Raw genomic sequence first — 22,515 nt, 5'->3', positions numbered from 1 at the left:
CTGCCCCCTAGCGACTAAGATGACCCACTGCACCACGAAGGCCACGAAAGGAACTCCCCCATTTAATTTAATAATCCCCGTTACCTTTTTTTTTTTATTGTCTTCACGTGAATTCACATGATTAAACTAGGGATTAGAGTGTTCTTGAGTCAGATACATTTGGGTTGTAGTGATAGACATCTCCTTGCTTACATAATAAATGATTTACCTTATTTTAAGACAATAGAAAAATTATTTAACCTTAGCTTATAAGGGGAAACCATATATACCTTATAATAAAATCTAACATTTTTTAACATCTATGGAACATATCATACAGTAGTCAATCATCCGTATCAGTTTACCACTCACAGCCCTACCCTGACCTATGTCATAAATACAATCATTAAAAAAGTGACTGTACTTTATGTAAATATGTGTGCCAAGAGTTTGTTTGTTTCAAGATTTGTCCCGGGGTTGATGTGGCATTCCTTGGCCTTCCTTTTCCCAACTATTTTTAAACACTGCCAACCAGGAAGTGAGCATTTCTATTTTATTCTGATACCACAAACCACATGTGTTTTCAGCATTCCTTTGAAACACACAAGTTTGAATATTTTACCAAAACAGGGTAGAGTTCTGGCTCATGTGTCACCTGAACAGCTTTATATTACTGTTATAATTATGTATTCTGGAAATGTCCAAAGACAGGACAGAAACTTCAAGAAAGCAGAGGATATTTCCACATTTCCCCTGAAGCCAAACGATTTAATTTACCTTTGATCCTGCTGTGATGTTAGTGGCTCTCTGCAGTCGCAAATCTAATTTAAATAATTCTTTCCTGCAGGCTGACGTTTTAATTTCAAGTTTTTCTGCCCACAACCCAGCAGTCATTACCTTATCTCATGTCCTGGTACTGCAAGAAACCTTTTGTGTTTTTTGTAATGACTCTGTTTCCCTTCACAGTTTTTGAGGTCCACCAAAAGTCGTCTGCTAGGACAGAAAAAAGTGCATAAGCGACATATAAACTTGTAATTTGTTCTGCCAAATAAATTGAATGTTTTAGTCTATGCACACAGCTAAAATTCAATCAAGAGCATATCTTGATGTCCGGATCTCTTTAAAGCTGTGAGCAGAACACCTTAATGCATCGTTGTTTCACTAAAACAGAAACGGGAAAGCATTCAGGCTGCACTGAAATAACAACAAACAGGAGACATGTCCATAGAAAATAAGATTTATTCATTTACACTTTTGAATGAAATAATCACAATTCAGGAATAAGTGCATATTCACATATGATATGACAAAACTGTGTACTGAGTATAAATTACAGGCGACTATGCCGGGTTATATTACAGCATACACACTGTTACCTGTACATGTACCTGTGTAAAATCTGCAAAGGTAGGTTTACAGGCTGCTACAAAACTATATTCCCTTAAAACTAGGAATAAATATTTGTGAGGCTTAATGCTGCTGCAGGACTAAAAAAGGCTTTAAAGCTAGGAACAGATTCATAGATGGACTGTCAACATTTTTTGCGAAACAACAAGGAACCAGCCAAAGGGGTTCTGGTGATAATAACAGACCGCGGGCGTCAGAAACATTCATCTCTAAAATATGTCCCAGGGAAGTGCAACTACTGCTACAGTTCAAACAATTTACTCAAACGGCCTAAGACAGGTCAACCAGCATTTCAAACATGGTACAAACAAGACAAACGTACTATATATATAGATCACAACTGGTGCTGCTGAGATTTTTCCCCAACTTGTCTATCTATGATGTGGTTTTTGCTTGCCCAAAATAAAAAAACAAAAACAAAAAAACCCAGCTGTTTTCTGAAAAGTACTCAGTCATGAGGGCTACAAATGACTTCCTTAATACTCAGACTTTAGTATGACACACTGATAAAAAAACCTCAGACTATCTCGCTTTGTGGGTCTCCACAAATATGCTTCATGTTACAAGAACGCTGCCGATTCTGAGCTACAAAACACAGCAGGACGAACGGGAACATTTGCTGTATTTACCATCACATTCTCCACATAGTTACGACAGGGAAAAACAAGAAGCTCAGCTCTCTTGTTCTATGCCAGGTGATGCGACAGTCTTTTTTAATACATACAGAATTAATTTAGAACATAAAGATCACACATTAAAATGACAATTCACCAGAATTCCCCTTTATGCCGACTGTACATTCCCTACATTCCAAGGTATTTGACTCATCCTCTAGGTGGGGTGCCAAAGGAATTCTGGGGAATCTTAAAAAAAAAAACTCCCTTTAATCTTTTTGACTTCACCACAGAGAAACAGCCTCTAACTAGCGAGTCTACAATGCATGTACCTCAAGTTGTGTTTTTGGGTTGCGCTGCCCGCTTCGGCGTTCTTGAAATATTACCGGAGGTGTTTACACGCTTTTAATAGCATTCCTCCACCAACACATTTGGATCACAACATCTTTTGTGCATAGCATCTACACATTTCTACTTCTCACATTTTCAGAAGAGAGTTTCTCTTCCTGTCAGGAGGTACGTCACAAAGGTGGAGTCTATCTGGTCTCTTAAGGTCAGCTGAGACATGCGAAACAACTTTTGTCGTTCTCATTGGTAGTTTGGAGGTGGTGTGAAAAAAAAAGTCTTTGGAATGAGACTGGTTTAACTTGAAAGCATGCCAACAATGCTGCTCAAACTGTCAGCTGACTCCATAAGATAGGACAGAGTAGGGTGGTACCACTCAGCAATCCAGCCAAGATACTGAAGATAACGCCTTTCATAAGTAGTCTCTTATTTCTTGTCACATTCCACTAAGTCAGTCCGGGCCCAGGTACTCTGCATTCTCCGCTGCCGGTATGTGTCCATTGGTGTGGGTCTTGAAGGTGGGAGTGAAATCCTGTTGGTAGTCGGGGTTGTCTATGCTTTGCTGAGGCAGGTATTTCTCAATGCTGTGGACCGTGCCGTTTGACGTGAGCGGGAGGACGGCCGGGGACAGAATCTCATTGAGATATTCTGGTCCGGCGGCCCCGTTCTTAAAGTAGTTCAGGTATTCTGTCTCCGTATGGTCCGAGGAGATGCTGGGAAGAAGGGTGCGAGGTGGACCGGGATGCTGATAGATAGGATTCACCACATCTGAGATGGGATTCTGGTTCATGTAGCCTGCAAGAAAGGCATTTACATTAACGAGGGCACCAGACAATTTCTCTGATCATAACAGGAGCGCCGCATATTTTAGGGTATTTATTTATTTAGATCAACTGACTATTTAGACATGGCATGAGTGAAGGCTAAAAGATGAGTCATGACATGCAGCAGAGACCCCTGGTTTGATGCGCCACAAGCTGAAACCATCAGTGCAGGTCTTTTCCGAAAGCTCCCAAATAATGCTGTAATCTTTACGTTGAGCTATTTGCATATATTAGAGCTATTTCTTATATTTTGTAACTTATATTATTATATATATATATTGTATTATTTAATTTAGTTCAGTCTGTTACTGTTCTTATTACCTTGGAGCCACTGTAACCACATACCTTTCATAAGGATTAATAAAGTATTCTGATTCTGAAGACAAAATGCTACAAATCTACAAATCTATGCAGAAAGGCATTAATAAGACTCATTTTATCCAACAAAGAAAGTCTTCTTTTTCTTGTTTTTCTTCTTCTGCCTCTATCTCACCTTGTCCCTATCATCCTCATCATCACTAACCCTCTCTCCGTGTCCTCTTTCATTACATCCACGGCAGCTCCATCTCTCACATCCTTTGTCCAGTATATCTACGATCCCTCCTCTGCACATGTCCAAACCATCTCAGCCCGGCCTCTCTAGCTTTGTCTCCGAGCCTGAGCCGTCCCCCTGATGCACTCGTTTCTAATCCTGTCCATTCTTTTCACTCCTGATGAAAATGTTCAACTCTGCCACCTCCGGCACCACCTCCCTTTTTTTTGTCTGTGCCACCGTCTTAAGACCGTACATCATAGCAGGTCTCACCACCATCCTGTAAACCTTCTATTTCACACTGCTGTCCTTATCTCACAAGTCACCCCTGACACTTGTCTCCACCCACTCCACTCTGCCTGTACTCTCTTGTGCACTGTCTGATCTTTGGATGGTTGACCCCAGGTATTTAAAGTCAGCCCCCTTCGCTACTCTACTTCTCACATCATCCCTGCTTCACCTGCCTCCCTCTCATCTCCAAAGAAACTGGGACATGAATAGGTGTGGCACGTCAAGGTTGATAAGCATTAAAGACACATATGCAAAAGCCTTACAACGTCTGACAAAAAGAAGCGGTCAAATCCCAGTGGAGATGGTAATAATAGTTGCTCATAAAATCTAATGCCTGATTGCTAAGCAGTTCTCATTTTAAGTTCCCCACTAGATGTTCTTGGGCTAAAGATCTGAGTGGTAACACTAATGTAACTAGTAAACAATACATGGGTTACTGCATGTTCTGCTAACAGCATTACAGGAAAAGGGGGGCAGTACACTTGCTGGCCACTAGATGTCCCCCTTCCTCACTTAATCACCCAAAGAACACAGAGGCAAGCCATGTTGAGATTTCTCTTGAACTAAATTAAAAAGTAATGGCATTTAGTTGAAGTTTACTAACCTGGAGACGGCTGGAAGGCTTCATCGAGAAATTTGTCTGTGGGGTCTGGAATATATCGCAGGGCCATGCTTCCATCTCTGCTCGGGAATCCGTTCTGTAACAAAGAGCAGAGGTTTTCAGGGCTGTGGCACTCCCTGTGAAAATATTGCAAAGAGGCCAGCACAAAGAGAAAAATCCTTTTCTTTACAGGTATAATAAGGGTTTAATGCATTCTCACCAGTAAGCCAGTTCTGCTGTGGCACGTCCCGATGCTGCTGTTGAGGCTCTGAAAAATAGGTACGGCAAACGTTTTGTTAATCATCAAATGATGATGCCACATCAAATGCGACACAGGAAATTGTGTTTTATGAAGCCATAACATAATTAAATAATCCTCTATAAACCATAAAGCAGCCACTGAGTGAAGAGGAAGGTTTAACATTTTATTAAGCAGGCATAAGGCACCGTACAAAGACAGGCTGCTTTGTTTAGTTTCTTTTATTCTTATTTTTTGTTACTGCATGTTTCTTTTGGACACAGGGACGGCAAGTTCTCTCTGAACTGTGACATGAACGTGTTTTTATGGTCCCCGAGAAGTTATAGCTGCCATTCTTAGTACAAGCTGATAGGGATCAAAATAAACGTTCGCCGTGCAGATTCATATGGATTCAGACAATCTGACAAGCTTTGCTGTGTCCAAGTCAAAGGGCTGTGAGTGGCATAAAACCATGAAAAATGGGAAAACAGGGTGACAGCTGTGGCAATGCAATTACTTTCAACAAGAAAAGGAAATTAAATACGCTGAAGCACTGACCATGTGGGGAAAAAGAAAGAAAGAAGGCCTTACTGGGCCATGTCCCAACAGTAATATTACAAAAACAGACCTATTCTAAAGTTTTATTGGACAGAAATAAAAAACAACAACGGGAAAAAAAGGCACCTGTAAAGGTAATCAAACCTGAAACCTCATATGGACTAACCAGGCTGTCAGTGGCCGGCAATAATCCCAGGTAAAAGAGCCAGACCTACGCATGGCCTTCACTGAACCTGCAGTAGAAGAGTTCTGCTTATTCCACCTTCATCAATCACAGGACAACTGGGAGGAAACGTGGGAGAGGCGCTGATTAAGGAGGGCGAGTGGGTGGCAGTCACGACAGGCCAGGTAAACAGAAGCAGGGCCGCTGGGGTCAAAAGCAGCCTTTTCCCACTTCAAGTCAGTAAAATGAGTTAAATTCTGTCTAAACACCTCTGGTAGAGTTTAGCAGCTGCAGCTCTGTTTCTCCTGACTGAAGGCATGAGCAATTGTTTTCAACACAGTAAAAGAAAAAAAATGACTGTGTTTATTTCCATCCAGACTCACAGGGTAATGATTTATGCCGAAATCTCATTTCCCCAAAACACAGTTAACACAGCACAATTACATTTTCAAACAGTTGACTGCCTGTTGGTAAAGTGTTCACAGCTAAAGCTGTGTGAACCAAGAAGGTCAGTGTGAGTGAATCTGGTGTGGGTGTGTGTCTGTGGTAAACGCACCATTACATGGCTCATTAGGGGCCTTACAGCTCACAGCACAAAATACAGTGGCAATATTTTCCATGTGGATCCTGTATTTGTGTCAAAATCTTTTAAAATTAGAAGTGAACGTGCTGAAACAGGTCAGCAGTTCAGCATTTGGCTTCAGCCTTGTGCTAATAGAGGGACAGCAATATATATATATGTAGAGAGAGGATATATTGTAAGTATATAAGGGCTCTTTCTGTGTCTATAGTCATAATTGCATCAATTTTGCAAGATCCAAACCATGACAGAGCCTACACCGTTTACTGAGCCTCACTCACTCTTCCTGTTTCCCTTCATAAAAAATGGCAGATGCATCTCTCAGATCCTGGATTTTTCAGACACTGTTCATCTGCTGTAGACAAAATGCTTGAAGAAACAATTTAAAATAAGTTTTATTTCCCTAAGTTGCCTGTTATGTGTAGACAACACTGCCTCATCCCCTGAGTTAGGTGCCTTTTTATGCTCGAATGACACATTATTAAGTATTAAGAGGATTAAAAAAACAAAAAAACATTCCTTGGAAAATGGTCATGTACAAGGACTGGATTAAAATGAGTGAAAAAGCAGCCAATGAAAAACTTAATAAACCTTTCAGAAAGTCTGGAGAACTATTGCTCAAGATCACTTACAAAATTACAAGACAGTCTGGCTCCTTGGAAGGAAAATGTGATGAAATGAAGAATTGCTCAAGACTTTTGCACAGTACTTTAGTTCCTAGTATTCACAGCAGCAGTGACTTCAGCCTTTTGATTACTAGGTGCACACAGCACAGTCAGTTTGTGTGATGTTCACAAGAACGATAGAGTGGGTTTCTGGTGAGCTGCGTCACCTTGTGGGTGTAATAAGGAGTAATCACTACTCAGTGTGACACCAACGCAAGTTGTGATGATTTCCCGTCTCGTAATTACATCAGTTTTGATTTCGCTTTCAGTTGAGCTGCACTAGTTAAGCAGGAGCACGCTCTCCAACACTCCTAAGTTTTGCATAATTTCTAATGATTTTTAGTTTTACTCTTACAGGCCTGTCCTGACAAAGCAGAAAAGCTTCACGCCATTTCTTTTTTTGTGTAAGGATTGCATGATTTATGAGATTTCTCTAAAATCTAAATTACTGTAAACCACGTACAGACTTGATTTTACATTTCCATAAAGGGTCTTACTGTTGAGTGAATCAGTGGGGTGCGGGAGGTACTCGGGCTGCTGAAGAAGCCACGCTGTGGCACCAGATATTCATCAACATCCACGGCATCCTCCATGTCCTCCCCGCTAATCAGGCTGCGGTAGAACTTATTGTCTGAAGGACTCGGTAAGTGCATGCGGTCATCCCCCTAAAATCAAAGAGTTTACCCTTTTTGTTATACGTAAAAAATCACTGCTGCTCATCATCAGATATTCTGTATATTTAAGCAATTTTAAAGAAAGAAGTGGCTTAAAATTATACCTGGATGACAAGATAACGCGGTGGATCCCGAGCCATCTTTGTAAACTCCGCTATAAGTTCTCGGAAACGAGGGCGGCTGTCTGCATCAATCATCCAACCTGCGCACATGCATCAGCAGAGATCATCAGGGTGGGTTGACTCAGTAACATGAAGCTTTAAATTTGTGAGTACATTAGCAGACATAATCTGTAAAAACAGCAGGTCAGCAGGAAGCAGAACTGGGAAAGACGGATGATAAAGACAAAACTAGAACAAAAGCCTGAACCACAAAACAACTGCCATAAAATTTGAGTGTTTATTGAACATTCTGACGAAAAAAACTAAACAAAAAAGAAATTGCTTTGTATCATATTTGCTACATCACATCGATGATGTAGGAGTCTCGCGTATCAGATATGATACTCTAGGCCAGGGGTGGGGGAGCTCCAGGCCTCAAGGGCCGGTGTCCTGCAGGTTTTAGATCTCACCCTGGGTCAACACACCGGACTCAAATGATTAGTTCATTACCAGGCCTCTGGAAAATTTCAAGACATGTTGACGAGGTCATTTAGCAATTTAAATCAGCTGTGATGGATCAAGGATACGTCTAAAACCTGCAACACTCCGGCCCTTGAGGCCTGGAGTTTCCCACCCCTGCTGTAGGCTGTACAGGGGTAACATAAAAAACAACTGTTTGCTAAAGTGCATTATGTCTTAATAACAATAAAACAAATGGTGATGTAACTAATTATTACTTTTTCCTTCCTGATTCATTTGCTGTTAACTGTCACGTGTGTTTGTTCTGGAGGAAACAGACAAAAAACACCCCCCAAAACAGACTAGTAATTACTGCAGCTCTTACATAAAGTAATAAATGCACACGGGTTTTGTACACGAGCTTACATTTCACCATGATCATGTAGACATCTATGGTGCAGATTGGTGGCTGAGGCAGGCGTTCTCCCTTCTCCAGTATCCCAGCTATTTCACTGGCTGGAATCCCATCGTATGGTTTGGTCCCAAATGTCATCAGCTCCCAAACTGTTACACCTACAGTACAGAGACGAGGACAGATGGTAAATGTCAGTTTGATGAGCTGTCACTGACTTTGTTTTGCTCCCAATAAAAAAAAAGAAAAGAAAAAGAAGGGAAGAAATGAGAGTGACAGGATGTACGCTTCTTAAGTATTGCACAGTATCAAAATAGCTATGTTGACAAATTGGCTCTGCATGCAGGAGTGGGAGTGAGCAGGATGCCTCTCTGCGTTGGAGGAACTGAAAAAGGGAAAAGGAGAAAAGGAAGCCCGCCACTTCTTCTAGGGTCTGCTGATGCTTTTGCCATACTGAGCGGAAAGCATGATCAAACCCTCGGGGAAAGAAGATTTGGAAGCTGGCCCACAAAAAAAGCTGTACTGTGTTTGGTTTCTGTGTGTGTGTGTGTGTGTGTGTGCTCCTGGGCTGGTAGAACTGTATATGTGGGTTGATGTGAAATTGTCCATCCGAGACTGCAAGCATGTAGGTGTGCGCTACCTAAAATTGCAGATGCTAACAAGATGTTCTCCCTTTTCACTCCCTGTTTGATGAGCTTTATTGACTCCAAAAACAACACGCTATCCGAAGCTTCAAAACGACTGCCCGCTCCCTGCCTCACTTTTTGTTAAAACGCTTTATTTAGCGATGAATGAATATTGCTCCAGTGAGAATGTCACCAATGCTCAGGAGCACGGAGGGCCAGCTGTTTTACTTATCAGAAGTTACACAAGGATTCGGGCTCAATCTGGGACAGCGCAAGCGAGGTTTTCTTTCCTTGTGACTCACCGTAACTCCATACGTCGCTCTGGTGCGTGTAAGTTCTGTTCAGGATCGACTCGAGAGCCATCCATTTTATCGGCACCTGTGGGAATAATCATTACAGTGTGATTAAAAAGAATGCAAAACCCGTGTGCACTTAAACTAATGACAAGTTACCCACTAACACGTTTATAATGTATGGTGTGTATATCATGTTGCATATGCATGCATGGGATGAATTAAATGTGACACTACTGATAACAGTGAGTTTATTTTTTGGCATCACTTTGCATCAAGTATTTGCAGGGATGTTTTCAACTTAAAACGCTGCAGATCTTTATATTTCTGAAATTGATTAATGTCTCTGGCCAATTCATTAGAGTTTATGATGCAATTTTGCTGCCACCTAATGGTGAGATATACAAAAGTCTCTTTTTATTATTAACCTCTTGAGACCCGAACTCTTCCACAGCATGCATTTTTAATTTCTCTTTGATATTTGGGCATATTGGGACCCGATGAATGTAAAAACAAAGAATTACCAGATTTTTTTTAACTGATTTTTGTTTCTAAGAAAAATTAGGATATTCATTTAAAATTTTGATAGAACAGTAGCAGTATAATGTCCTCGTAAGTAGATATCAGGCCCTTGTAGAGCAAATTTTGTATTTTGGTCTAAATAACCCAAAATGTGATGTCCACATATGTGGATGCCAGGTCCTAGGAGGTTAAGGCAGACTTAAGGTATGTAAAGACCGTCACACAAACCTTATGGCAGTTTTTCTGCATAAGCCAATTATATATTTTTTAATTGCACTACACAAAAGAGTGTCTGAAGTTTAGTGATTCATCTGGATTTGTCCAGATGTTTCTTTTTCCACACCTGCACATTTGGTGTTGACAGGCAATACAGAGAGATGTCTGGGCTGAATTTGTATTATATTATTTCTCCTAATTACATCTGATATAACATGCACTGCTCACCCTGTAGTTACAGGCACAAAAAAACAAACAGCACAGCATGTTCTTGAGTAAGGAATCCTTCAGTTTCCCAAAGGAAACAAAAGACAAGAAACCCTTTTGATTTGTCATTTCTCTCTGAATGTAATTCACTGACAGAAGCTATTTAAATACAGCACCACTTGCATGAGATACAGAACAAAACAAAGTACAAAAATATATCTTTTATGCAGTCGAGCTGAGTGAACTACAGGAAGCGGTCTGTCAGTTGGCAACTGGCTATAAATTCATTAAACAAGATCATGTTCATATTTAGGCCCATTTGTGTGCAGCAACAACTCTATCCATCAGTTTTCTTCCACTTATCTAATTCAGGGTTGTGAGGGGGCTGGAGCGTACACTCTAGACAGGCCACCAGTCTAATGCAAGGCTAACACAGAGAGACAGGAAACCATTCACACTCACATTCACTCTAAGGTCAATTTAGCATTTCCAATTAGCACAAACCCATCAGTGTCTTTGGACTGTGGGAGGAAGCCGAGTGGATTCTAAACTTCTGGGATCACCCGCTGTGATGCAACAGTGCTCACAACAACTGACTAATAAATTAAAAAAAAAAACCCAACTAACCTTTCCTCCATCCGCATGGTACTCTTTCTCATCTGCCTTTAGCAACTTGGCCAAACCAAAGTCAGTGATCTTGACATGTTGAGGAGTCTTCACCAGGACGTTTCTGGCTGCCAAGTCACGATGCACTAAGTGGCGCTCCTCCAGGTAGTTCATTCCCTTTAATCAAACAAATAGTGAAATACAGATTACATAAGAGCCGTGCTTTCACGGGCTCGCCGATATTGTTGGAAACGTGAAAACACCGCTTGCTCAGACAAAGTGAAAAATGACATCTGTCACGACAGACTTGTCATGATAATCTGATTACTCAGATAAAAGAAACGGCATTTCTTTACAAAAAACGGCTGTTCTTTATAAAACCTCTAACAAAAACGCTGACGACTTGACTCGCTCTGCAAATCTAAGTTTAAGCGTATGTTTTGAAATTGCACACCCACTAAGACTTAAACCCACAAAAGCATGTGATTAATATTATTGTTATTGAAAATAAAATAAATAAAATGCCTAGATTTATATCTTCATTGGCTGATACAGAGCTATGCGCATGTAAAACAACTCCAGCAACAACAGGTCCAACCTAATCAACAGATTACTCAACTGTAACGTGACACCTTTATGAACTTTCCCTCTTACCTTGGCTATCTGCACACACCAGTTGAGCAGGTACTGGGAGCCAATATTGTCCTTGTGCTCTTTGACATAATCCAACAGGCAGCCGTAAGGCATGAGCTGCGTTATGAGCTGCACCGTGGAGGTGAGGCAGATGCCCAACAGACGACACACGTGGGGGTGCTCCACACTGGCCATCACATAAGCTTCCTGTAAGATGACATAAATGATTTACATGATTTACAATTCAAAATTATGTTTATTTCTCTTCTTTACGTATTGGCTGTTTATGCAGCCCCTGAGCTCGTGTCTGCTTAGCGCCCTCTTCCTTTTAATGGACTTCTGCGAGGAAACCCGGTGATGGAAGCCATTTAGGAAATCCATGCCATGCTAGCATCGGATTCATGTAAGATTATTAAAAGAAAAAAACTTAAAAAGAAAACACAAGGTAAACAAATAACCAAGTGTTTAGGACACATACTTTTATGTGTGTTTAATTTCATTTTTTGCAAACTTTGTCCACATTTTGTAAGTAAGTAAGGGAAAGCACAGGTTCCCTTCAAGGTACAAAAGCAAAAAAATACATTTTTAATTATTCAAAGGTCCTGTGACTTATTGGCTGGTAGAGATATCCTTGTGAATGATAAACAAGACATTTTTTTAAATACCCGTTATCAGGCGATAAGTTTCTCAGGAGCAGTAATACAGCACCAACAGCTGTGTATTTTATTGCTCGACAGTGGAAATTATCAAAAGAGACAAAGTACTTTAAGAATTTAAAAAATGGGGATAAGGAAACCACTGCAAGCAGTAATTCAAACTGAACTTTATCTAGTTTCCTGTCATGAAAGCAGAAATGCATGCAAAATATTGTCTTCACGCCTAATACGATATCAGTATTGCTCAATAAATTCTCGGCTTGGGGCTACGCAATTCAGACAGCCTGATGAAAACAAGGTTTCCAAACACGTTCTACTTTACAGTGAAAGACTGCCCTTAAGTTAAGAAGCTGAGAGGACATTTGTGTCCACCACAGCGAGTGGACGTGCAGTGACTGAGCAGCAGAACCACAAAATCACAGGATCCAAGATGCACATTTGTCTGTGTGCATAATGCATTTAACACAGGCTGCTTTCTCGGCACTGCATCAGCGCTGCATTCCTTTCCAGAACACCTCAGCCTTGGATTACACCAACGCCCACTCGCTGCCTTCCCATGAATTAATCCCATTTCCAGCAGTCCCATAAGATGAATGCCATGTAAACAGACACGTTCTCCATTACAAGGAAAAGTGGCCATTAGCTAGATTATAGGACACATTAGTGGAAACTTGACAACCAGCAGCCAACAACTGTCGCTCCTTAAGGCTGATGTAGTTTTGAGTCAAAATATTGTGATAATTCCTTAAAAAATGTGCGTAACATTTGTAACTTTTAAAATGTATACTTTCATTTCCAGCCCTTAACAGAAGGAGGCAGGGAGGGAGTATTTCAAATGAGCTGTTGTGTTCAGCTCCAATTTAGTATTACGGTAAGCACAGAGGCCAAAAATTACCACATAAAATGAGTGAACCTACATCCAAGATCTCCTTGTTTGCTTTAGGGGACGTGGCCTCTCTCAAAACCTTGATGGCGACCGGGATTTTCACGTCCTCTCCCTCCGGGACCCACAGACCCTGCATGGACACAAGCATTTTATTTTATGTGCTGCAATTAGACCTGAATCATCAAGTGAGCGCACAAGCATATGTGTAAATGTTAGCATACACTGTGCAGTACAAGTACAAATATTGACATGCATGTGCAAGCCAAAGCTACACCTGCTCTCAAACATACAGTAAACAGTGCATTTGTATTCTGCTTGCAGTCCATTCTTTGCAAAACTGTCCACACTACGAAGGTCAAAAAGCGACAAACAGGCAGAAATACAAAGCAGAACATCGAGCTGACCTACAGTCTCTCCCTCTCTCTCTGGAGAGTTACGCTAACCTAAAACCGAACCCTAAAATAAATGGTTAACCTTGAGGAGACCAGTGTTTTGTCCCCACAGGGAAGGAGAGTTTCCAGAATGTCACTGCATAAACGCATAAACCCAAATTAACACACGAGCACCGAAAGTGAGACTGAAGTCACCCGTGCATGATCTGGCTTGTTAAAAATGTGGTTTTATAACAGAAAAATTGACAACAGATGTAGCAGATGAGTGAAAACGCTGACGGTGTGTTGGTTCTGGCTCTGAGAGAGACCCAGATTCAGTAAAGCTCAGCACTGGGGTTCAATTATAAGAAAAAAGAAACAACTCCAGGGTGCCGCTTTTTGTTTTGTTTTTTTACCTTGTAAACAGTACCAAAAGCTCCTGATCCCAGCACCTTGAGTTTCTTAAACTCGGGTTCCTTCAGGATCCGCAGCAGAGCCTGGTTCGGTGCCTCTCCACTGGGAGTGAGGGGTTCGACCAACTAGAGAGAAGAAATCACAGTCTTGCATATTGTCTCAGCTGTAAATGAATGCTGACATTTCCTTCATCATCTTAATGTACTCCTCCAAGCGCGGTGACTCAGCTTACCTCTCTCTCTTGGAGCAGTCTACGCATGGTCCTCTTCCTCTTGATGTGGCGTCGGCGGAGCAACACAAAAACAGACAGGCCTGCGATGAGAGCGGCCAGCAGCCCACCGACAACACCAGCCGCGACCATGGAAAGACCAAGGGGGCTGAAAAACAGGAAGGGGGGGGGAGGTTGTCAAACAGAGTGCGTTTGTGAGTTTCAGCAGAAATGTGATTAACACATCTACCTCAGTTAACTTATCCCTAAGAAGTGGTGATCTGTGTTGCTGTGTTTACTCACCCTTTGCTGTGGCAGCCTTCAAGACCTGGTCCAATGCACCTGTAAACAAATGAGTGCGAAGAGTCTAATGCAACTGACAAAATCAGCACAGAGGGATTGTTTTCCTATGAAAAACCCTTTGCAACCAATCAGAAACCAATGCTGTTGCCACGCTTATGTTTCCCAGCGTACTTGATTTCATTTCTGCCACATAAAGCACCAAAATCGTCTGTAAAATGCCTACAAAACTAAATACTTTCAATCAATGCATCAGTCACTGGGGTCAACCGGGGACTGTTTATTTCCACGCAGTCCAGTGGTTTATTTATGAAACTACTAAACCCAGTTGTGGAAACACATATCCTATTCTTCTTCGTAACAGTCACCGAGGCTCATTTACACAGCAGCTTTCGGTGGTTTAAAGGTATCTCAGACGACTTCCCAAGTTACTCATTGGGCTTAACACTGATCCTCTATCATTGTGAAAACTGTGTCTGCTTTTAGTTCTGCTGTTGCTATTATTTCTTTGTTCTCAAAAGTACTACAGACTTGCAAAAACAACATATAGTTGTCTGAAAAGGAAAGTTTTTCACAGGAATCTAATCCAGTCCTCTCAAGGAATTCAGCTAATCAAAAGCACTTTAACTGATCACCACTAAGTGTGAGAATCTCTGGAGCATTCAGGTGTGTGTTAACAAAATGCCACAAGCTTCCCAGGATTGTACACCAGCAAACTCACCCCAAGGTCAGAGAAACTGGAAAAAAATTCCACGAGCTACATCTCAGACTCTACAGGCCTCAGTTAGGATGTTAAATGAAAGTGAAGTTCATGATAGTACAATCAGAAAAAGACTAAGTATGGCTTGTTTGGAAAATACCTCTTCCTCTAAAAAACCCTCCAAAAACATACTTGAACACAATCAAAGGTAGACCTGCTGCGGGGCTCTCGAGGGGAGTCGACCTAGCTCACCCAATCAGTGAATTCTCCTTCTTGATCTATTCTGGCAGGTATTCAGAAAATCTGGTACCGTATGTTTCAGTTTTCTCCATGTTTACCTTCTCATACGGTCTCTGATGGGTCTCCAAGGAGGTCCAGAGGACTTGTGTACCTCACTCCCTGTCAATTAGCCCATCTTTTTGCCATGAGGGCTCTGAAGCAATCAGGTGGTCTTTGTCTTCCACCAAAATACGCTCAAAGACAGAAAAACCTTTATTTAAAAAACTCATATGAGGCCTCTATTCTTGTGTTTAACAAGATTTACTATAAGACATGAGATAATTTTCCTTTGGTATAGCTGAGGTGTTATATATACTTTTGCTATTGCTGCTGAAGGTGCCTATACAAGCCACAGCATCACAAGGTGTTCTTAGTTCTTCACAGAGAGCCTCCTCACATGACTGTAAACCTTCTAGGTCCAAAAAGCATTTAAAAGAAGAAGAAATTAAGTCAGACATAATCGGTTTGTTTTAAATTGAAAAACACACAAAACCACACAAAAGTCCTGCAGTCTAGAACAACAACTCGTCTCTTGGGGTGTCTGATTTTAATCAGAAGTCCAAGAACCGCCTCAGCAGACGCTTCAAGCTCGGGGCACATTTCTGCATCAGTGCAACAGACAAATGTTTCCAAAACAGAGAAAATGCCTGTGCCTGTTCTCAGGTCAGCTGAGCAGTGCTTTTTACCCCTGAGTGCAGTTTTTGTGGCATTGCTGGCACACTTTCTGTTCATCTGCGTATTTCCACACTAGTGCGTCGTCCTCCCCCAGCACGCCTTGGGGACAGCGGGGCACGCAGAACAGTCCATCTTTGAAGTTAGCACATTTAGTGCAGTTAGCAGACTCCTGAAAGTGGAAAAAAAAGAAGATAAAGATTTATTATGTTTACGACTCTATTGACAGCAGTTATAAATATTTGGTAAACTACACTGTCTCATAGTAATAATTTCTCAAAGCAAATGTTTGGCAAATACAACCAAGTTAGATCTTTCTTTTCTTTTCTTCATCTTTAATTTTTTTTGGTTCAGGCTAGTGAAAAGACGATTCAATGCACTGATCATGCCTGAATAAAATAGCGGTAATTTAATACGTTTCCCAGATCTGCCTCCCACTCTCTCTTTGTCAGGTTGTGCTTCTGTTTTTGATAATTAGAGGGTTTATTTCCCAGTTATCAAAGTAAAAGAAAAAGAAAACAACCAGATTGCACATTTTGTGGCTGCGCTGCATTACAGCCGATCAAAGCTGCTGCTGACTGACAAATCCGCAGAACTAACGTGTCTGGATTGGATTTCACGCTGTGCAAATGTTAATCTCTTCTAAGCAACGCTCACAGAACTGTTTAACACAACTGCAAAGTGTTTTGTTTTGTAATATTAGTTTAGCTGCTGATGGCAAACATACAGGCGCGCTGCAGGTTGCGGTCCCGTTCATGTGCTGACACTCGGGGTGGCACTTGATGCAGGTTTTATTCACAGCTGTCTCGCGCGGCTCTCTGCAAAAACAAGAAAGAAAAAACAAACAATAAAAAGCATGACATGCCTAGTTTTAAACTATTATATGTGTTTTATTTTTAAAGTTTTTTTGAGGACAGGAGTTAAACTGTAAGCACGTCGAGATTCTTTGTTGGACAGAGGTCTCCGAAGATAAACAGATGTGAGCGACTGTGTCGTTTCGCCTCCAGTGTTTGTCTTAAATCCACTGGAGACTGAATTTCAAAATGCTTCGGATCATATCTGCTTTTCTTTTTCTGTCAATTAATTCTCAGGATCGTGTAGCGTCAAAGTCTTGGAAATACAAAAATAGACTCTGAAGGAGTGAACTGTACAGCATGGAGACCTGTTGTGTTTTTAGCTTGTTTGTTTTTCAAAGCTTATTAAAGGCAGTCAGAGAGATGCCTCCCTCACCCCTCCAGGATGTTGCAGGAGTCGACGCAGCTCCCGTCGCGCTTGTAGTCGCGGCACAAAATGCACATACTGGGGCCCGGACCCCAGCAGCCGTCCGCCGTGCACTTCTTGTCGCAAGTGTCGTTTCTCAGAGCTGAAACCCAAACACACAATCTCAGCGAGAGCTCTTTCCTGCATAATTATCCAATTTTGAAATTAAGATCCTGTAATTAAATCTTACTCGTGCAGCGCATAATCAAAAGCAACAACAACAGCAAAGATCCGACTGAAGCCGGTGTGAGACAAACAGAATTTACCGCAGGTGGCAGCGTTGGCATTGCCCTCTATATTAACAGTTTGGTGTGGTGATTTGAAAAGCTTCTGCCAGTGCTTTGCATCGGTGTAACAGAGTTCAGAGTTCTTAGAGACAAACACATCTCCATCACTGATTTCTCTGAGGGACCTCAGGCCCAGGTGGGTGATATGTAGACCAGCCACAACCAAACTGCGGCTTCCGCTACCAAATGGGAAACGAGAACAAAATAAGAAGAAGAAGAAAAAAGAAAACATTTAATGACGGGTTGAATAACACTGCGGTTTGAATCAACAGGGGGTCTTTACAAGGAACATACCGTTTAGTTCTCCCCCGAACGACCTCCAGATTCTCAAAAGGACTCAGTGAGCTCATGGTATTTGGCCACGTTTGAATCCACAGGTACCCTGAAGCAACAAGGTTTGTTAACCTTAAAACTGTTTAGATGCACGCATTTAGATGCATGACTCAGCCCTTACGCAGTCTTACCAGTAATTTCTTTAACTGTCTTAAACACATTAAGCTGGGCAGGATCCATCTTTGGTGTTTTGGTGTATTGATCCCTGAAAATGAGAAAATACACCGTACTGACTGCTGATAAAGGTGATCGAGCACAAAGGCAGCAATGCTAGTCATAGCCCAGACTTACCCATTAATTGATGTGTGGATGATGTCGATGTTTCCATTGATTTTGGTGCAGTTTTCAAAGGAGCCGATGTTTGTGGCATTGATAGACAGAGTGTGAACCAAGTCTCCTGTTCCAAGTCCATTACACACTAAAAAAAACATTTAAAAAAATACTACGGTAGTTAATAACAATAAAAAATAATCATAATAGTTTAATAATAGTTTCTCATAGATTTTGGTCCATATTAATGGACAGTTATTCCCGATTTGTCATTTCAGTACAGCGAACTCAAAATGTTCAAGAATCCAATTTCAGATAATTTCAGTTTTGTGATGTGAAATATTATCTCGCTAGAAGCAACCATCAGAAGATGGGAACACTGTGGTCAAGGGGAAGACATGGTCAGCGGCAGCATTAATTGCATAGAGATCTGCAGCTAACTGGGTATTTTCTCTGTGGATCAGCAGTTTCTGAAATACTCAGAGCAACCCGTCTGGTGCAATCAAAGTCACTAAAATCTTGCCCATTCTGATGCTCACCTCAGCAGGTCATCTTGAACATAAGCCACACCTAATGAAGTGAGTCAGTGCATAAAATATAGCCTATAAATTTTCACCAAATCAATAATATTTGCTTTTTTATTCATCTCAGTTGTTTAAAATTCCTCTGAATATACGTAGGATGCATGACATGTCTTTGAAATCGAAATCTTATGTGCATTTAGAGCATGTGTCTAATATGCATTCATTCATCATAAAGATTCAGGAGTTACATACATTTTAACAAGTCGGTGCATAAAATCTGGCCTATGAGTTTTCACCAAAACAATACCATTTGCTTAAAAAAAAATCATCTCAGTTGTTTAAAATGCCTTAAAATGACTGAGTTTAATAAAAATGTTGTTCAGTTGTATCTGTGTTCCTCTGAATATAAAACCAAACAGAAATAGCTTAAGGATGAGTGACATGTCTTTGAAATCGAAATCATATGTGCATTTAGTGCATGTGTCTAATGTGCATTCATTATAAAGATTCAACTTGGCAGGAGTTATATACATTTCCATTAGAACGTACAGTGTGGTAAACATGCTCCCGTCCCAACTTTTTGAAGACGTTTGCATCAAGTTAAAAACAATGAAACATTTGTTTTCCTTCACTCTTTTCAATTAAAAAGGGTTAAATTATTTACAAATTACTGCATTCTGTCGTATTTACATTTTACAGCTTAACCTCTGTGAAAACAACATAATAAGAAATTGTTCTTAGCGTAGCTACAAACAGTTTGTTTTTTGTACACGGTGAGAAATATTTGTCCAGATTGCACAGTAACAGCTTATCTTCTTACCTTTTGGACACAGCCCGTCACACTTGGCGCACTTCCTGATTCCTCCTACCTCCACCTCATATGTGTTATCGTTGCACGTCCGCACACATGCGCCGTAATCAGAAATAATATAATTACCTGGAAGAATATGCAAAATATAAGCTGCTGCTGCTGCTGATAATCTCATATTCATGTGCACTAGATGGATCTTAAATCATCTTAAAATCATATTAAAATATCTGGGGGGAAAAAGCTTTTTTGTAGCAAATAATCTTTTATTAGTTATACAGCAGCTTAACTAGCAATGTTGCTGAACTGCAGAGCTCCTTCAGTGACAGACTGCTGCATCCTAGATGCATGAAGGAGCGTTTCCGCCCTGCAGCTGTCAGATTGTACAATCAAAACCGCTCCCAACAAACACATTTGAACATGTTTGTTTACATACATATTTAATTTTAATAACTGTACAGTACTCTGCTTTTGGTAACTATTGTCCTTGATGTAAATATGTAAAAAAAAAGGTGTATGTTTCTGTTCTGTTTCCTGTGTCCTGTTTGTTTGTATATGTGTTTTTTTCTTGCTGCTGTTACAACCAAATTTCCCCTTGTAGGACAATAAAAGGATTATTCTATTCTATTCTCTATTCTAATGCATAATGATGACAGAATATAAACACAGAAATACAGGGACACACCTGTGCAAGTTAAAATGATAAAACGCAGTTGTTGCATTAACACACTCTCAATCATTTGCTTTTCTTGTTTATACAGTTTAAAATTAAACTTGGACAAACTGTCACGACTGAATGTCTAACCACCCTGAAGGACAACCTGGGCAACTGTTCTGCAAGTCAGCATGCCGCAATATGGAACAAAAGTGTAATCATGCATGATGAGCTTCATACTGCCGATTGGGACCCATTATTTTACTTTTATTTATCTTGACTGTCGAGACATAGCTACAATGCACGCATCAATGTAGGCTAATGTAATATATCTGTCTAGCAGGATTAAAAGTTTAACTGAAATTGGCAAAAAAAACCTAAAATAAAAAAAACCTAAAAATTTATCTGGTTAAAGCCGGCCTTACGTGGGCAGCTTTTGACACAGGTGGCCCCGAAGCTGTACTTTCCATGCGGATTAGGAACCAGCTGGTGCAGGTTGGGGTCGTAACGATGAAGGCCTGGGCAGGAGTCCTTACACACCCCATCATCCTGGAAGTCCCGACAGGCCTGCAGCACAAACAAGCGTCATCTAGCACACTGGGACCAAAACAGAGCCCCGCACTAATGATAACACTGCATTCCTTTATCACAGCCTTGGCTTAATACTCATAGCTGCACAGAGAGGCAGAACAGACGCTGTTATTCAAGGCACTGCCAAGTGCAAGATCTAATCAGACGCTCCACATCTCATCTCTACTGAAACCAATAACAAACTTCGGATGATAAAAACAGATGTCTGAGAGTGAGAGCTTTATTCTGTTGGAAGGTCTTCTTCAGGAACCTACAGAGTAGCAGAATTACGTAGTGTAGTGTTGCACTTAGGAACAGTTTTTTATTAGTTTTGGTGTCTTTGTGTTGGTTTCTGTTTGACTGGGAGTCTTACACTCACCAGGTACACCTGTTCCATTTCTTGTTAATGCAAATATCTAATCAACCAATCACGTGGCACTAATGGCTGCTCCTATTAGCTAAAAACAGGAAAATTAGGGTACAATTCAAACAAGGTTCACCAAAATTGGACAAAAGAAGATTTTGTGTCGCAAAATGTGTGTGATGCTATCATGTCAGCATGAACCAAAATCTCTGAAGAAAGTTTCTAGTACCTTGTAAAATCAATGGCATGAATAATTAAGGTCATTTAAGACAAAAGGGGATCCGACCTATATTAGCAAGGCATAACTAAAACATTAGCTGGTGAACACAGGCCTTGGTCACATGTTTGTATGATATCACACAGTAACATTAAAAGTGCCTTTGTCTCACCAGACAGTCTTCAGCTCTGGGTCCCGTGCACCCCGCGGCACAATGCTCATTGCAACAGTCACTCGGTGAAGGTCCTTTGCACCTCTTGGAGCACTGCTGGGCACAGTTCAGCTTTGTCACTGGAGATGAGAGCAGCAGAAGTTGAGTGGAGTGTCCAAGCCCAGGAATGAATTTGTTCTTCTTTTGATTCTGATGCCCTATCATCACTGTGCATTACAGTACTTTAAACATGTTCAAATTATGAAAAATTGGAGGATTGTGCGCACAGATTTGTTTTACCTTGCTCTTGTTTGCAGTAAATAAGCTAACAATTAATAAAACAGTGCTTACAAGTCTGACAGTTTTCAGGACCAGGTGCCCAACATGAGCCATTGAAACAGCCTGAGTCACATTTTCCACCTGTTGAAAAAGAAACATTGCGAAGCACCAAATTAAAAACCTTTTAACTCACAACAAATTATATCTCTGTCTTCTGGTGTAAAGTAATACTTACAATTTTTGTTTTTGCTAGGAGTTGGATCAATGCTGATGTTTCCAACATTAACAATATCAGACCACTGGATTGTTTCCACATTGCAAAGCTGGTTGGTCAAAAATTTTACTCCTCCTTTAAGAATTTCTGCAAAAAGAAAACTTCATATGAACTACTACGCAAACATGCACACGTTGGAATATTTACATAGTTTGTAATAATACTGAGTGTCATATAAAACATGATTATATTTAGGGGTTAACCTACCTGTCAGGCTGGTCAGAAGAATCTGATCGGTGCCCTTATTTGTAGATTTGTTATAATTGGAAATCACAGAAAGAGCAAAACTTCCATCATAGAGAGAATGGCCTCGAATGATGCGCAGGTTCTCCAGAGGAATCCTGGATACTGTATTGAGGGCGATCAGGACGTAGCCACCAACTTCTTTGATTGACTGGAACGAAAAAAAGACAAACTTCATTTTTGAATTAAAAAAACAAAAACTTTTGTATTTTCTGAACGACCTGCATTTATATACATTTACATTAATA

General features: G+C 40.7%; 1 protein-coding gene across 1 annotated transcript in view; it reads right to left on the bottom strand.

Annotated features, from left to right (window-relative positions):
* Positions 1-1,200: 1,200 nt before the first annotated feature.
* The window catches only part of egfra (epidermal growth factor receptor a (erythroblastic leukemia viral (v-erb-b) oncogene homolog, avian)), a 43,893-nt gene continuing 22,578 nt past the window's right edge, over positions 1,201-22,515 (bottom strand). The window contains exons 3-28 of the mRNA XM_086270993.1: positions 22,232-22,418; positions 21,986-22,111; positions 21,823-21,891; positions 21,493-21,611; positions 20,595-20,736; positions 19,527-19,643; positions 18,204-18,330; positions 18,044-18,117; positions 17,874-17,961; positions 17,559-17,758; positions 17,263-17,395; positions 16,760-16,850; positions 16,047-16,204; positions 14,385-14,423; positions 14,106-14,250; positions 13,876-13,998; positions 13,120-13,218; positions 11,568-11,753; positions 10,935-11,090; positions 9,372-9,447; positions 8,458-8,604; positions 7,576-7,673; positions 7,295-7,462; positions 4,814-4,861; positions 4,597-4,690; positions 1,201-3,140 (exon numbers count right to left, since the gene is read on the bottom strand). Of these exons, the coding sequence (XP_086127119.1) occupies positions 2,797-3,140; positions 4,597-4,690; positions 4,814-4,861; positions 7,295-7,462; positions 7,576-7,673; positions 8,458-8,604; positions 9,372-9,447; positions 10,935-11,090; positions 11,568-11,753; positions 13,120-13,218; positions 13,876-13,998; positions 14,106-14,250; positions 14,385-14,423; positions 16,047-16,204; positions 16,760-16,850; positions 17,263-17,395; positions 17,559-17,758; positions 17,874-17,961; positions 18,044-18,117; positions 18,204-18,330; positions 19,527-19,643; positions 20,595-20,736; positions 21,493-21,611; positions 21,823-21,891; positions 21,986-22,111; positions 22,232-22,418 (3,354 nt within the window). The 3' untranslated portion in view covers positions 1,201-2,796. The remainder of the gene's footprint in view (positions 3,141-4,596; positions 4,691-4,813; positions 4,862-7,294; positions 7,463-7,575; positions 7,674-8,457; positions 8,605-9,371; positions 9,448-10,934; positions 11,091-11,567; positions 11,754-13,119; positions 13,219-13,875; positions 13,999-14,105; positions 14,251-14,384; positions 14,424-16,046; positions 16,205-16,759; positions 16,851-17,262; positions 17,396-17,558; positions 17,759-17,873; positions 17,962-18,043; positions 18,118-18,203; positions 18,331-19,526; positions 19,644-20,594; positions 20,737-21,492; positions 21,612-21,822; positions 21,892-21,985; positions 22,112-22,231; positions 22,419-22,515) is intronic.

This window comes from Aulonocara sp. 'chitande type north' Nkhata Bay, linkage group LG18 (assembly GCF_057382095.1).
Source record: "Aulonocara sp. 'chitande type north' Nkhata Bay isolate Kocher_YH1m ecotype deep benthic linkage group LG18, A_spYH_male_GT1.1, whole genome shotgun sequence".
NCBI classification, from domain to species: Eukaryota; Metazoa; Chordata; class Actinopteri; order Cichliformes; family Cichlidae; genus Aulonocara; species Aulonocara sp. 'chitande type north' Nkhata Bay.
This window is presented reverse-complemented; position numbering and strand designations above follow the sequence as displayed.